This window comes from Oncorhynchus mykiss, chromosome 20 (genome assembly GCF_057628025.1).
Source record: "Oncorhynchus mykiss isolate SJ-2025 chromosome 20, ASM5762802v1, whole genome shotgun sequence".
NCBI classification, from domain to species: Eukaryota; Metazoa; Chordata; class Actinopteri; order Salmoniformes; family Salmonidae; genus Oncorhynchus; species Oncorhynchus mykiss.
The window spans coordinates 21,441,073-21,455,676 of NC_143041.1; the positions used below are offsets into that span (position 1 = coordinate 21,441,073).

Here is a 14,604-nt window from a genome sequence, read left to right on the forward strand (position 1 = left end):
TCATTCCTTCGAGTTGAAAAATAAATGCTGCTTTTGGGAAAAGTGCTATTTGCATGTGAAAAATGAGCGCATTATTCTGCATTTGCTATACTGTAGGCCTATTGTTTACGTTTTTTGTTGGTGACACTTTGATATCTTGATCATTTGCAGCTGTTTAAGTCTATCAATAGTACACAAGTTTGAGCATGTGTCTGTTAAGCATAAGGGCATTTTTGGAGGGAATCAGCACAAATAAGATTGAGAAATAAAAGCTCTACTTGTGGTCAAACTACTTTTGACAGTATGGAGCACAACACCACGTGGGGTTTAGACAGGATGAACTCCCTTAAACATTTTATTCCACAGGCTGGGATCTGCACTGCAGCTGTTGCAAGAGCACATTTTTCACTAGCTAGGTGTCCTCTAGTCGCAAATATAATGATTGATAGGCAGCTTAAACGTCTTCAATTCAACCATTATTGGGTTCAAATATGCATGTACAATTGGGAACTGCCATCCACAACAACCACAATCTGAAAGGTGCAGATAGCTAAATGACAGAGCAGCAGTGTGATTCACCTCAATTTATTATGTATATCCAACCCAGTATCACAGATTATTGTGAAATAGACACAAATTGCTTATTGGAAATTTGTGATATGCGCACGAAAAAAAAAGAAACAAAAATGGTATACAGTGCATTTGAATCCCAGATAAAAACAGTAGGTTACTTAAATTGAATTGAAGGAGTTTAAGCTGCCTATCAATCATTCTGTATATTGCTGGCCCTTCTTTGGGCACTGTGTTAACTAACCTCCAGACGAGCTTCAATGCCATACAACTCTCCCTCCGTGGCCTCCAATTGCTCTTAAATGCTATTAAAACTAAATGCATGCTCTTCAACCGATCGCTGCCCACACCTACCCACCCATCCAGCATCACTACTCTGGACGGTTCTGACTTAGAATATGTGGACAACTACAAATACCTAGATGTCTGGTTAGACTGTAAATTCTCCTTCCAGACTCACATTAAGCATCTCCAATCCAAAATTAAATCTAGAATCGGCTTCCTATTTCACAACAAAGCATCCTTCACTCATGCTGCCAAACATACCCTAGTAAAACTGACTATCCTACCAATCCTTGACTTCGACGATGTCATTTACAAAATAGCCTCCAACACTCTACTCAGCAAATTGGATGCAGTGCCATCCGTTTTGTCACCAAAGCCCCATATACTACCCACCACTGCGACCTGTATGCTCTCGTTGGCTGGCCCTCGCTTCATATCCGTCGCCAAACCCACTGGCTTCAGGTCATCTAGGTAAAGCCCCACCTTATCTCAGCTCACTGGTCACCATAGCAGCACCCACCCGCAGCACGCGCTCCAGCAGGTAAATTTCACTGGTCACCCCCAAAGCCAATTCCTCCTTCGGCCGCCTTTCCTTCCAGTTCTCTGCTGCCAATGACTGGAACGAACTGCAAAAATCACTGAAGCTGGAGACTCATGTCTCCCTCACGAGCTTTAAGCACTAGCTGTCAGAGCAGCTCACAGATCACTGCACCTGTGCGTAGCCAATCTGTAAATAGCCCATCCAACTACCTCATCACCATATTGTTATTTAATTTATTTAGCTCCTTTTCACCCCAGTACCACTACTTGCACACTCATCTTCTGCACATCTATCACCCCAGTATTTAATTTGCCATACTGTAATAATTTTGCCACTATGGCCTATTTATTGCCTCACCCCCCTTATCCTACCTCATTTGCACACACTGTATATACACTTTTTCTATTGTATTATTGACTGTGTTTGTTTATGCCATGTGTAACTCTGTGTTGTTGTTTGTGTCTCACTGCTTTGCTTCATCTTGGCCAGGTCACAGCTGTAAATGATAAGATGTTCTCAACTAGCCTACCTGGTTAAATAAAGGTGAAATAAAAAAAATTTAAACAAATGTTTTTGCGATTGGAGGACAGCTAGCTAGTGAAAAATGTGCTCTTGCAACAAGCTGCAGTGAGGATCCCCAGCTTTGGAATAAACTCCCCTGTTGCCACTGTCACGTCCGTCGTACGAAGGAGACCAAGGTGCAGCGTGGTATGCGTACATTCTTATTTATTTAATGAATGAACACTGAACAAACAAAATAACAAAATAACAAAATGAACCGTGAAGCTATATGGAGAGTGCAGACAGGCAACTAAACATAGAATAAGATCCCACAAACAACAAAAGGGAAATGGCTACTTAAATATGATCCCCAATCAGAGACAACGATAAACAGCTGCCTCTGATTGGGAACCATATCAGGCCACCATAAACATACAAATACCGAGACCTACAAAACCCTAGACATACAAAAACCCTAGACAATACAAAGCCCCTAGACAATACAAAAACTAACGTATCACACCCTGACCTAACCAAAATATAAAGAAAACAGAGATATCTCCGGTCAGGGCGTGGCAGTACTCCCCCCCCAAAGGTGCGGACTCTCAGGCATAAACCTGAACCTATAGGGGAGGGTCTGGGTTGGCATCTACCCTCGGTGGCGGCTCTGGTTCTGGACGCCGGCCCCCCCCTCTTTACGCTGATCCCTCCGCCTTTGTAGAACTGGACCGTGGATCATCGCCGGAGGCTTTAGACTGTGGATCATCGCCGGAGTCCCCGGACTGGGGACCGTCGCTGGAGGCCCCGGACTGGGGACCGTCGCTGGAGACTCCGGACTAAGGATCTTCGCTGGAGGCTCCGGACTAACCGCTGGTGGTGCCGGGCTAAAGACACGCACCTCAGGGCGAGTGCGGGGAGGAGGCACAGAACGTACTGGACTGGAGGCTCCGGACTGGGGATCGTCGCTGGAGGCTTCGAAATGGAGATCGTCGCTGGAGGCTCCGGACTGGGGATCGTCGCTGGAGGCTCCGGACTGGGGATCGTCGCTGGAGGCTCCGGACTGGGGATCGTCGCCGGAGGCTCTGGACTGTGGAGGCGCACTGGATACCTGGTGCGTGGTGCCGGCGCTGGTGGTGCCGGGCTAAAGACACGCACCTCAGGGCGAGTGCGGGGAGGAGACACAGGACGTACTGGACTGTGGAGGCGCACTGGAGGTCTGATGCGTGGTGCCGGCACTGGTGGTACCAGGCTGGGGACATGCACCTCAGGGCGACTGAGAGGAGCAGAAACAGGGCGTACTGGACTGTGGAGGCGCACTGGAGGTCTGATGCGTGGGACCGGTACAGGTAGTACCGGGCTGATGACACGCACCTCAGGGCGAGTGCAGAGAAGAGACACAGGACGTACTGGACTGTGGAGGCCCACTGGAGACCTGATGCGTGGGACCGGTACAGGTGGCACCGAGCTGATGACACACACCTCAGGGCGAGTGCAGAGAGGAGGCACAGGACTCACTGGACTGGACTCACTGGACTGTGCCGGCCTGGTGCGTGTTGCCAGCACTGGTGGTACCGGGCTGAAGAGACACACCTCAGGACGAGTGCGGGGAACTGACTCAGGTGGCATCGGACGGCTAACACGCTCCTCAGGGCGAATGCCATGCATACTACGCCAAACCAACAGCTCTCTCTCTTCACTCTCCTACCCTCGAAGGTTTCTAGCTCTCCCCTCCGTTCACTTTCCTCCAATAACTCCTCGACAGTCTCTGACTCACCCCTGAACTTCGCCAACCACTCCGTGTGCCACCCCCCAGAAAATGATTGGGGTTTCTGTGGCCTACCTCTTTGGTATAACTCCTCGTAACGTCTCCGTTCCGCTTTCGCTGCCTCGATTTCTTCCCTCGGACGGCGATACTCCCCCGCCTGCGTCCAGGGTCCTGCTCCATCCAAAATCTCCTCCCAGGTTCATTCCTCCTGAACACGCTGCTTGGTCCTTTTATGGTGGGATCTTCATGGGAAGAAGTGGACCAAAGCACAGCATTGTGAGCGTACATTTTCTCGCCAACAAAACAAGAAACAAAGAAACGACCGTGAAGCTTAGAAGGGCTATAGTGCCACTAACAAAGATAACTTCCCACCATAACACCAAAAGGGAAATGGCTACCTAAATATGATCCCCAATCAGAGACAACGATAAACAGCTGCCTCTGATTGGGAACCATATCAGGCCACCATAAACATACAAATACCTAGACCTACAAAAGCTAGACATACAAAAACCCTAGACAATACAAAACCCCTAGACAATACAAAAACTAGCATATCCACCCTAGTCACACCCTGACCTAACCAAAATATAAAGAAAACAGAGATATTTCCGGTCAGGGCCCTGACCTTAGATATCTCTGTTTTTCTATTTTGGTTAGGTCAGGGTGTGACTAGGGTGGGTACTCTAGTTGTTGTATGTCTAGGGTTTGTGTCATCTAGGGTTTTTGTATGTCTATGTATAGTTGCCTTAGTGCACATCAGTAGCTTCACGTTTCGTTTGGTTGTTTGTTGTTTTGTTCAGTGAGTTTTGATCTATTAAAATTATGTGGAACTCTACTCACGCTGCGCCTTGGTCCAATCCTTACGATGAACGTGACACCTGTGGTGTTGTGGTCCATAATGTCAAAAATAGTTTAGAAGGGAGGTTTGTCGGGGAGGATGGGTGGGCGTATAACGGGAACGTCTATCAACCCAAAGGTTGTGTGTTTGAATCTCATCATGGATAACTTTAGCATTTTTGCTGATTAGTTACTTTGCAACTACTTAGCATGTTAGCTAACCCTGACCTTAACCCTTTAACCTAACTCCTAAACCTAACCTTTTAAGTACAGCTAGCATGTAAACTAGCCCTAACCTTAAACCCTAACCATACCCTAACCTTAACCCCTAACCCTAATGTTAAACCCTAGCTTAGCTAACATTAGCCCCAACAAATTGTAGTTTGTGTAATGTATACAAATGCATTATGAAGAAAGACACAAACCGGTGCGTGTGGCACATACTACCATACCCCGTTCAAAGGCACTTGAATATTTTGTCTGGCCCACTCACACTCTGAATGGCACACATACATAATCCATGTCTCAATTGTCCCAAGGATTTAAAATCCTTCTTTAACCTGTTTCCTCCTACATCTACACGGGTTGAAGTGGATTTAACAAGTAAAATCAATAAGGGACCATAGCTTTCACCTGGTCAGTCTATGTCATGGAAACATGTTTTGTACACTCAGTGTAGCTTGGAATGTAGCATACAAAAGCCTATTCCTGCCCTTTTCCCGCGATCCATCAAACGCATTTGGTGTCATAGTGGTCTCTGACTTGTGGTCAGACTCGCTCAGGAGGAGCAAACTTAAACTTGCAATGATGATTTCAATGTCGTTGAGAATACAGAAAGCTGTCCAATTTTCTGAATTTAAAAGTAATCCTACAAGTAATCATCTAGTTTTTTTTAAAAGTATCTTTAAACCGATTATAATATTTTAGCTGGTAACGTAACGGGTTACGGTTACAGTGTTTTGGTTATCCATTACATGTAACGGGTCCACATGTAATCCGTTACTCCCCAACCCTGAGTATGATATATGTGAATGTAGCAGGGTCATTCTTGAATTGCGGTGGTGTTTGCTTCCGTCGCCATGAAAAACACTTGACAAATAGTTACATATACAAGGCATTGTTGAATACTCGTTTCTGATTGGGGTTGAACAGCATTCTAGAGCTTGCATTATTCACCTTTATAAATTGGGCCCTCGATGCTGATTGGCTGAAAGCCTTGGTATATTTAAGCAATATGGCATGGGGGGGGGGGGGGGGTGATGTATGGCCAATATAATATGGCTAAGGGCTCTTCTTAGGCACAAAGCATCGAGGTGCCTTATTGCTATTATAAACTGGTTACCAACGTAATTAGAGCAGTAATAATAAATGATTTGTCATATCCATGGTATACGGTCTGATATACCATGGCTGTTAACCAACCAGCATTCAGGGCTCGAACCACCCAGTTTTTAACTTTCTCCCTTTCATATTGAACTGTTTATTTAATCACAAATCATAATGCAAGTCCTTTATACTGCAAAACTTTAAGTATATGCATTGTTTAAGGCAAGCATATTGGCTTGACCGAGTAATGATGAGTACAGTTGTAGTGACATGTTTTTGGCATTTAGGGATATTTATCTATTATTTTGAAAGCTAGAATGAAAACATAGTATTTCATACTGTATATTGTATATATCAATGAAAACAAAAAAGGCTATTGAAATAGAATGTAATATTTGTTGGTTTTACATCAGCAGTTTTCCTGTTATTATACAGTATGTCACTTGGTAAATTACTGTAGTTAGTTAGTCTAGCCAGCTACAGTATCTAAACGTAGTAACCATGGCCGAATTACACCCGGGCACGCAGGGAACGTGCCCAGGGGCCCTGACTTCTAGGGGGCCCCATTTGATTTTGTTAGTCACTCTCACTCAGATATCATATTAACATGGCATAAGTCATGTGTAGAATTGCAGGAAATTAGCTTTTGAAACTGCACAAAAATATGTTTAATGTAACGCACACGTATTTGTTTATTTTTTGTTAATAAAATACTTTTTAATCCCACCGCTGCGTTAATGTGAGTTAATGTGTAGTGGCTAATTGTATAGCTAATAGGCTATGTGTTTGTAGATTGACTGAGGCGAATGAAGCTACAACAACCAATGTGATAATGGCTGGGATAATTTTTGCTCGTTTTTGCTGTTCTCCAAATTGCATTCTAGTGTTTTAACATTGTATAGAAATGCAGTAAATGAGCTTCAACTTTCTTAAGACTTCCCTTCGAACCTCACTTAAACTCAGATCCCGACTAAGAAAAGTATTAGCCAATTCAGGGCCGGATCTAGCCTTTTGGGGGCCCTAAGCGAGATTTGGTTGGTATTTGGCCATGATTGCCACTTTAGAAAATCCTAAATGACCTCAAATTTGTCTTTGGTGTTAGCGTAATTGGTGTTACTAATCCTACTGGTGGTACGGTGTTATCATAATGGTAAAAATGATTTAAAGTCATTAAGCTGCCATATTAGTTGATGAAAAGACATACCCCCCCCCCCAAAAAGTGAACTTTTTCCTCAAATGCCATGCCCAAATGCCACTGCAATTCAAGAATGACCCAGTTGTTTAGATTAGTGATAAACTAGCCAGCTATCATCCCCAATTTAGACTAACCAAAAAAGTATAGTGTACTTGACACCCTGGCACAAGGCCTACATAATGTTGTGAGAGTTTCATGGTTATAGCCTACCATTGACACTGTGACTCAAGTACTCTACACACAGTTACAATAGCCAAATACATACTAATAGATTCAATGAACTTTGCCCTCTGTGTTGGAGGCTGCCCAAATTCCCTTAAAAAGCCAAGCTTCTTCAATCCAGTGTCTGTGTATTACTTTAATCCGCTCCTGAATTTGAGCCAGCTAATTGTGTGAATGGTAGGCAGTGAATTGCTAGCTAGCTGGTGTGGGTGTATTATTGGTATGGGTGTCTGGTGTAGTGTCTGGTAAACATTTGATTAATTGTTCGGAAGCAATTACAAGCAATTAAAAGGCTATTATGATGGCACTGAAGGACATTGGAAATGAATCTGCGCTATCATCACAATAATTAGCCCCTCACTTTCGGACTGGATCTGATGGAGAGAAAAATATGAAGATATTTTATACCTCTCCTTTTTTAGTCTTCAGAAAGACTTAAACTTCTCCCTCTCTCTACACCGATAAAGTATACTTTCAAACCTTCCCAACTTTATTTGTCACAGCTGCGTTATCTCTGAAACGTCTGACTGGCAGCGGATAGATGGATCTTTCTCACTCACTCCGCCCTTTCCTCCATCTCACACATTTCTCCCCATCCAACTCTCTCTCTGACAAACTGTTGTCCAGCTTAATGGATGGAAACATATCTAACTCTCTTCTTTCTTTCTTTCTTTCTTTCTTTCTTTCTTTCTTTCTTTCTTTCTTTCTCTCTCTCTCTCTCTCTCTCTCTCTCTCTCTCTCTCTCTCTCTCTCTCTCTCTCTCTCTCTCTCTCTCTCTCTCTCTCTCTCTCTCTCTCTCTCTCCCCCTAGCAACAGCCAAACTACTGGAGTTTCAAGGTCAGTTCGTGTTTTAGTGTGAATCTATGTCTCTGTCTCTGTGGATTGGTCTAGAATGGGATAATCTGTGTGTGGATCTTTGTGCTTCTCTTACCTCAATGTGAGTGTTGTAGTGTTGGCACACTACTGAGACGTATGACTGGTGTTGGAGTACATCTGCTGCTGTGTTTTGGGTCCCTCATAAAAGGCCAAATCCTAACTTGATATTCATTTGCTGAAATTGCTCATCTCGCAAATCATGCATTGATGTCGATGGGAGATTTGTGCGAAAAGTAACTTGTGCCTGGAACTCAAGTTAGGATTTGGGCCAAAGAGAATTATAAAAGCAGACATCCTTGAATAACCCTAATCAATATGTAATATTTTATATAAAAATATATGTAAATCATTTGCCTGATTTGCCAAATTTTGGGGTTACATTCCATTGCATATAAATCACCATGGCTGTAGAACAGTTCTGTCTACAAGGTTTAGGTACTCTTAGTGGACACAAATCGCATTCTGGCCCAATATGGCTGCCGTGCATCACCCAGGTGGGCACTTTGTATTGCTTCCCCCATATTCTGGAATGTCACTATGTAAAGCTGATACAGATCATGCGGATTGGAAGGGCTACTGATTCTGTTGCCTCATCAGATAAGGCCCTATCATATGGAGGGGGCAAGTGACGCTACAGTACATATGTGACCAACCGCCTCAATTCGGTCTTATGTAGCAACATTTTAAATTGAGTTTTTTTACATTGGATAAAAGTATAGACGAAGAGCTACAAAATGGTATATCATACACTGCAGTTGATGAACAATGGGAAAGTAATTCTGCTTTGAAAGTTGATCAACTTGCAGCCCCACTTTTGAGAAAATGGCCCTTGAATGTTTTGGTACACCTACTGGATAACTATTCTTTGTCTACACCTATTCAGCATTGTTCACACCCTCACATGTGAGGCCATGTGCTAAACAGAGTGAGTGAAGTAGTGTAGTAAACAACCAAAAATGTCAAGACTAAAAGTGGTGGAAGTAGTAGCCTACAATAAGGAAAAACTCCAGGTAAAAATACACTTTATCTTGTTCTTCACATTACCATCGCTGGTAGACACACACTCTTTTAAAGGAAATCTAAGTGGCACAAGATACAGAAGGTGTAAACTGTACAGTGAAATAGTTACTTGCAAAGTTGCATAGTATAGCAATATCAAAAATAGAAAGTGTTCAGATAAAATATTTTATAATTATTAGATGCTTACCCAGACACACCTGTCTAAATTGATGGGTCATGTGAAAGAAATGCTATAGATGGGTCGTTATTGAAATACAACAGATGGCCGTAATCACCCCCAGACACACCTGGCTAACTTGACGGGTCATGTAATCATCTGGTGAAGTGGAGTCTTTTGTTTAGACAAGTAACTAGCTAGCTAGCTAGCTAGCTAAACAATGAACTATAATTCCAACCCATAGCTGTAGTATGAATCTGCATGTAGCTAAAGCTAACCAACTAGGTTCAATGTTAGCTATCTAGCAATGCAAATGGCTTTCCGAGATACTTATAATATTACTACACAGATCATACACGTAACATTAGCTAGCGAGCCAGCAAGCTAACGTTTGCTAGCTAGCTTAACTTGCAATGAAAACAACTTTCTGACAAAATGTGTTAAGGCACATGAAAGTTCACGTGTTCCAGTAGGCATTTCTGCCCAACAACGCATTTTGATAAAAATAAAAAAAATGAAAACACATTACGTTCAAATGCCTATCCTGTGAAGTAGTGACGTGTGACATATGCCTAGCTTCTTGAAACAGGTCACATATGAATAATTCCCTATGACAGAGATCTGACTGCTGTGTGTTGCTGACAAAAGAACAAAGCAGGAGAGGAGAAGAGAGGAAAGAACAAGGGATGGCAGGATGTTTGAAGCCCATGTTTTTCCTACTACAAGTTTCTACATTTGCCAGAAGGGCCGAGTTGATGGTTTCAGAATGAATGGATGACCAACAAAAGTTTACAGTGTAGGATGGTACTGTCAGGTATCTGTGTAGCATCTACACAGAAGCCTTCTACACACATTCCATTAGCGTAACAATCTCTCCACTGTATTTCCATTGTAAATGTACAGAATATTTCATAATTTAGTCACAAATGCGCATTTCCTATTTGCATTTACAATCCCTGCTTTATCAACTTGCATGTCATACAATACATCCCTCACAATTACATAGCTGGTGGTTTCCTCATATGCCAGCAGTCCATTTCCCTCTTATCTCGTTCAATGTCACACACACTAGCTTTATTGAATCCCATGTTTGTTGTTGGCTCCCAGCTCTAACGGGATTGGTTATCACTCGTCTTCCCTTCCTCTCAGGGAGTCGGGTAGTCTGCTGCTCTGCTCTGCTCTGCTCTGCTTTCACTATTCTGCAGCGGTGCTCTTCGCTCGCTGTGTGTGTCTGTGTGTGTGTTTGTGTCTCAATGTGTGTTGATGTGTGTGTTTGTAACATTCCCATGCTGGTCTCTTTTGATGTTTCATTGGCTTGCTTACACTCCACATGAGCATGTGCACACGCAAACACACACACCCTGCGGATTATCATACAAACATGCCTACATTCACATGGAAGGGCGTGGATGGACCCATACTGTAAATACACACACACATCAACACCTGGAAAATAAATCTCCTTCTCAAATTCTCCCACATACTCCAACAAGACGGTGGGATTGTCTGTCCGTCTGTTTAAACTACTCTCCATAGGGAAGGCCCTGCCGTGCATTCAAATGCTTGCAGTGCCCTCTCTCCACCTCTTGACTGCGAAGACTGCTAGGCAGCAACAGAGGAATGGAGGACTGTATAATTCCCTCCCTCTTTGCAAATCTAAGCCTCGCTAATAGAAACGTTAGTACCGTCGTCTGCACCTCATAGGCCTCTGTCTGTCTGGAGCGGGGAAATAATCTGAGTCCATTGTCTCCTCTCCTCAACCTTACTGCTGAATCAGGCTAGGAAGTCTATATACTATAGTTGATGTGCATTCCAAATGGCACCCTATTCCCTAGGTAGTGCATTCCTTTTGACCAGAGTCCTATGGGCCCTGGTCAAAAGTAGTGCACTACAAAGGGAATAACATAAGCTTAGAACCACATAAAGGCTCCTATTCAGTGACACTATCTGTATTCACATGTACAATGAGTCATTCATCAGATCCAGGGGAAGTAATCATGTGTCCTAAAGTACATGGATTCCTTGAGCTCGACTCCTTTCATCCAGAGCTGTTCACCAAAGAAAATGGATTCAATGCAGGAGCTATTGTTAGGTATTCTGTAAGTGGCTTTCCAAGCTAGCACATTTGGTTCCTTGGAAGTTGTGGGAACATATGTTTTTGGTTTCACATTGGTTGTGGGAACAAAGTCATACATTCCCTGATCGGTAAAACTGAACATTTTTAAATGTTCTGAGAACACATGAAAGTGTTGACTGTTCTGGGAAAGTGTATTTTTAGGTTGCAGGGAGGTTCTGAGAACATTTTACTCTGGTCCCTTTAAAGTTTTCTTGATAGGTTTTTATTAAAGCTCTGAGAATGGAAATAATAGGATATTTTGAGTTTTTTTAATAACTTCCTTAAACTTTCACTCTATGTTTCAATAAGACTGGACTGTTAATAACATTGCTAGCTTATTTTGGACACATAAAAAAAAAAATCCAAGCACAAATAGGACACATGAAAATGAATTCCCTTAGGCATTTATTTTTTATTGTGAAACAGCATCAGTGAGATTCAAACCTATAATCTTCTGTTCTCAATCCATGAACTTCGTCCACTGCGCCACCAGGATGGTAACATTTTGCCGAAGTCCTGGAATTCCCACAGAAGAACATTGTTTCGTAACGTTCTTGGAACAATTTGAGAACATTCCAAATGTCAAAACAATTGGAGAATGTTGCTAGAAGATTACCAACATTTAAATTAAATGTAACCATGTTTGAACTTTTAGGAAATGTTCTGTTAAAGTAAAGACATACCAAAATATTTAAGATTTTTTGACAAGTTCTGTAAATGTGCTGAGAATGTTCCAATGCCAAGCAACTATCCTGCACTATTCACAGAAAGTTGTGAGAGGATGTATGCAAAATAAACATAGGACAACCATGCTCTCACCAAGCACTAACAAAGAAACGTTCTCAGGACGTTATGTAATAGCTGGGTTAGCAAAGAAGCACAGTTGAACACACACACATTCTCTCTCTCTCTCTCTCACACACACACACACACACACACACACACACACACACACACACACACACACACACACACACACACACACACACACACACACACACACACACACACACACACACACACACACACACACACACACACACACACACACACACACACACACACACACACACACACACACACAAACAAACAAACCAATAGCATTAGCAACAACAAAAACGCTGTTTCACATAGACGAAATCCCTGGACCATCCATGACACTCGTGGTCCTATGGCTAGCTCAGTAGCTAAACCATTTGGACAGCTACTATTGTTGTCTTTGGCTGTTTGTATGTTTGATATGACATTGGGTGGAAAATGACTTTTCCCTGATATCTCAGAGAATGGCCTGAATGGTGTTTTTTACAGCCCTAAAAGGCTTAGGATGCCAGCGGCTGCCATGTTTCCCCTAGTGACTGCCTTATGCTGTGGCACGTGGTCAGAATCACTTATCAAAGTGCTTGACTATGATCCGCCAAGACAAAGACAATGTTTGGTGCTTAAATTAATAATTGAATGAAAACTTATTAAGGACTTCTTTTACACTGGAGATGCAAAATAAAAATCTTGTTATGTAACTGTAATTAGATAAATGTTATATGAGAAGAGATCGTCTTTATGTATACAATTTTTGCACAAGGAGTGGTTATCAGGGAAAATGTATGTATTCTTTAAGAATGTAGTTTCGTAAAAGTTGTCAAAAATCAAAATAGTAAAATCATGAACGAAAGGACATCAGTCGTACTTTAACCTATTTTTACTTAAGTACTTTACACCACTGCATTGTACATCATATGATTCAATTGTGCAGGTCAAACCTGTGCTCATAGCCCAAGGACACTGAGGTCAAAGACTAGCCTAACTCCAAAGCCTACACTACTTTGCTTTATTGTCCATTACAACACTATTTCTATGGCTTTTCAATGAACATCTTCTTCAAGGCTCTTTGTATTCAGTTCAGTTAAGCAACTTAGGGGTGAATCCCCACTTCAGTCAAATTTTAAATTAGTCTCCCACTGACATCAATGCACGGCTAAGTGAAAATGTGACTTCAGTTGTCGTTAGGATTTGCCGCATCAGGATGTCCATTGAGTGACTCCTTGGTATTCGTTTTTAGGTAGTTGTATAGATGGGACTCATCCCCCAATTACAGAGCTCACTGGAACGGTATGACAGGACTGCATGGTGCTAATGCCCATCAAATAGGAGGGGGTTGCCCGAGTTCCACAGGGGGGGGACCAGGGGTGGGGAAGGGGTTCAGGGGGCGTGGGTGGCACAGCTGTGCACAGCTGCTTTGTCAATCATCACATACATTGCTTATTGATCTGAGAAAATCCACTTTGACAAAGTCAGCCAATCGGTGGTGAGAAATCTGTGATGAGGTAGCGGCATTTAGACAGACAGGACTTAGGGGAACAGTAATATAGTGAATTTAAGGATGGTCAAACAGACCAAGGGCAATGTAACTATACAGCAGTACATGAAAGACGAGAGAGAGAGAGAGAGAGAGAGAGAGAGAGAGAGAGAGAGAGAGAGAGAGAGAGAGAGAGAGAGAGAGAGAGAGAGAGAGAGAGAGAGAGAGAGAGAGAGAGAGAGAGAGAGAGAGAGAGAGAGAGAGAGAGAGAGAGAGAGAGAGAGAGAGAGAGAGAGAGAGAGAGAGAGAGAGACTAAGGCAGACTAAGGCAGCATCTGCACAGATATTACCAACGTGATGACATTCTGGTAGAGACGTGAGGCAGTAGAGACACAGTAAAGTGAATGATAGAGACAGGAGGATTGTTAATAAATTGTTTTAGACAGTTGACAGTTGGAGACATACAGTATAGTCATTCAGAGACCCACAATAAAGGACCAAGATGCTGAACATAGAGGTAAGAAATTATTGTGCAAATGAGTGACACTTTCTCGCTGCTAAACTTATCAGTAAACATGTTGCCTGTTACTTGACAAATTATTGATTTCCAGTTATACTGCTTATATGGTTGTCCAGTGTCATAGATTGTATTGTTTTGGTATTTTCTCCACACAATGGAAGAGTTATCCATCTGCACAGTTCTTCTTATTGACACAGATAACACTGACCGCACGATATTTGATGCAATATAGTTGTCAGATATATGTGTATAGGTGGCAGGGATGTCAGGCGCAGGAGAGTCAAACGGAGTGTAAAATGGAGTCTTTTAATAAATGTCCAAGTAACATGCTCCATAACATTAAATAGAAAAATGAATATAAACAAATATGGGTACAAAGACCCGTCGCGCACCTATAC

The 14,604-nt window shown here is 42.6% G+C and overlaps 1 protein-coding gene across 8 annotated transcripts in view; it reads left to right on the top strand.

Moving 5' to 3' along the window:
• LOC110498756 (SRC kinase signaling inhibitor 1) overlaps positions 1-14,604 on the top strand; it is a 62,391-nt gene that overhangs the window by 17,704 nt on the left and 30,083 nt on the right. For all 8 annotated transcript variants that reach the window (XM_090212583.1, XM_090212581.1, XM_090212582.1 and 5 more), the window contains exon 3: positions 8,035-8,061. In XM_090212583.1, the coding sequence (XP_090068709.1) occupies positions 8,035-8,061 (27 nt within the window). The remainder of the gene's footprint in view (positions 1-8,034; positions 8,062-14,604) is intronic.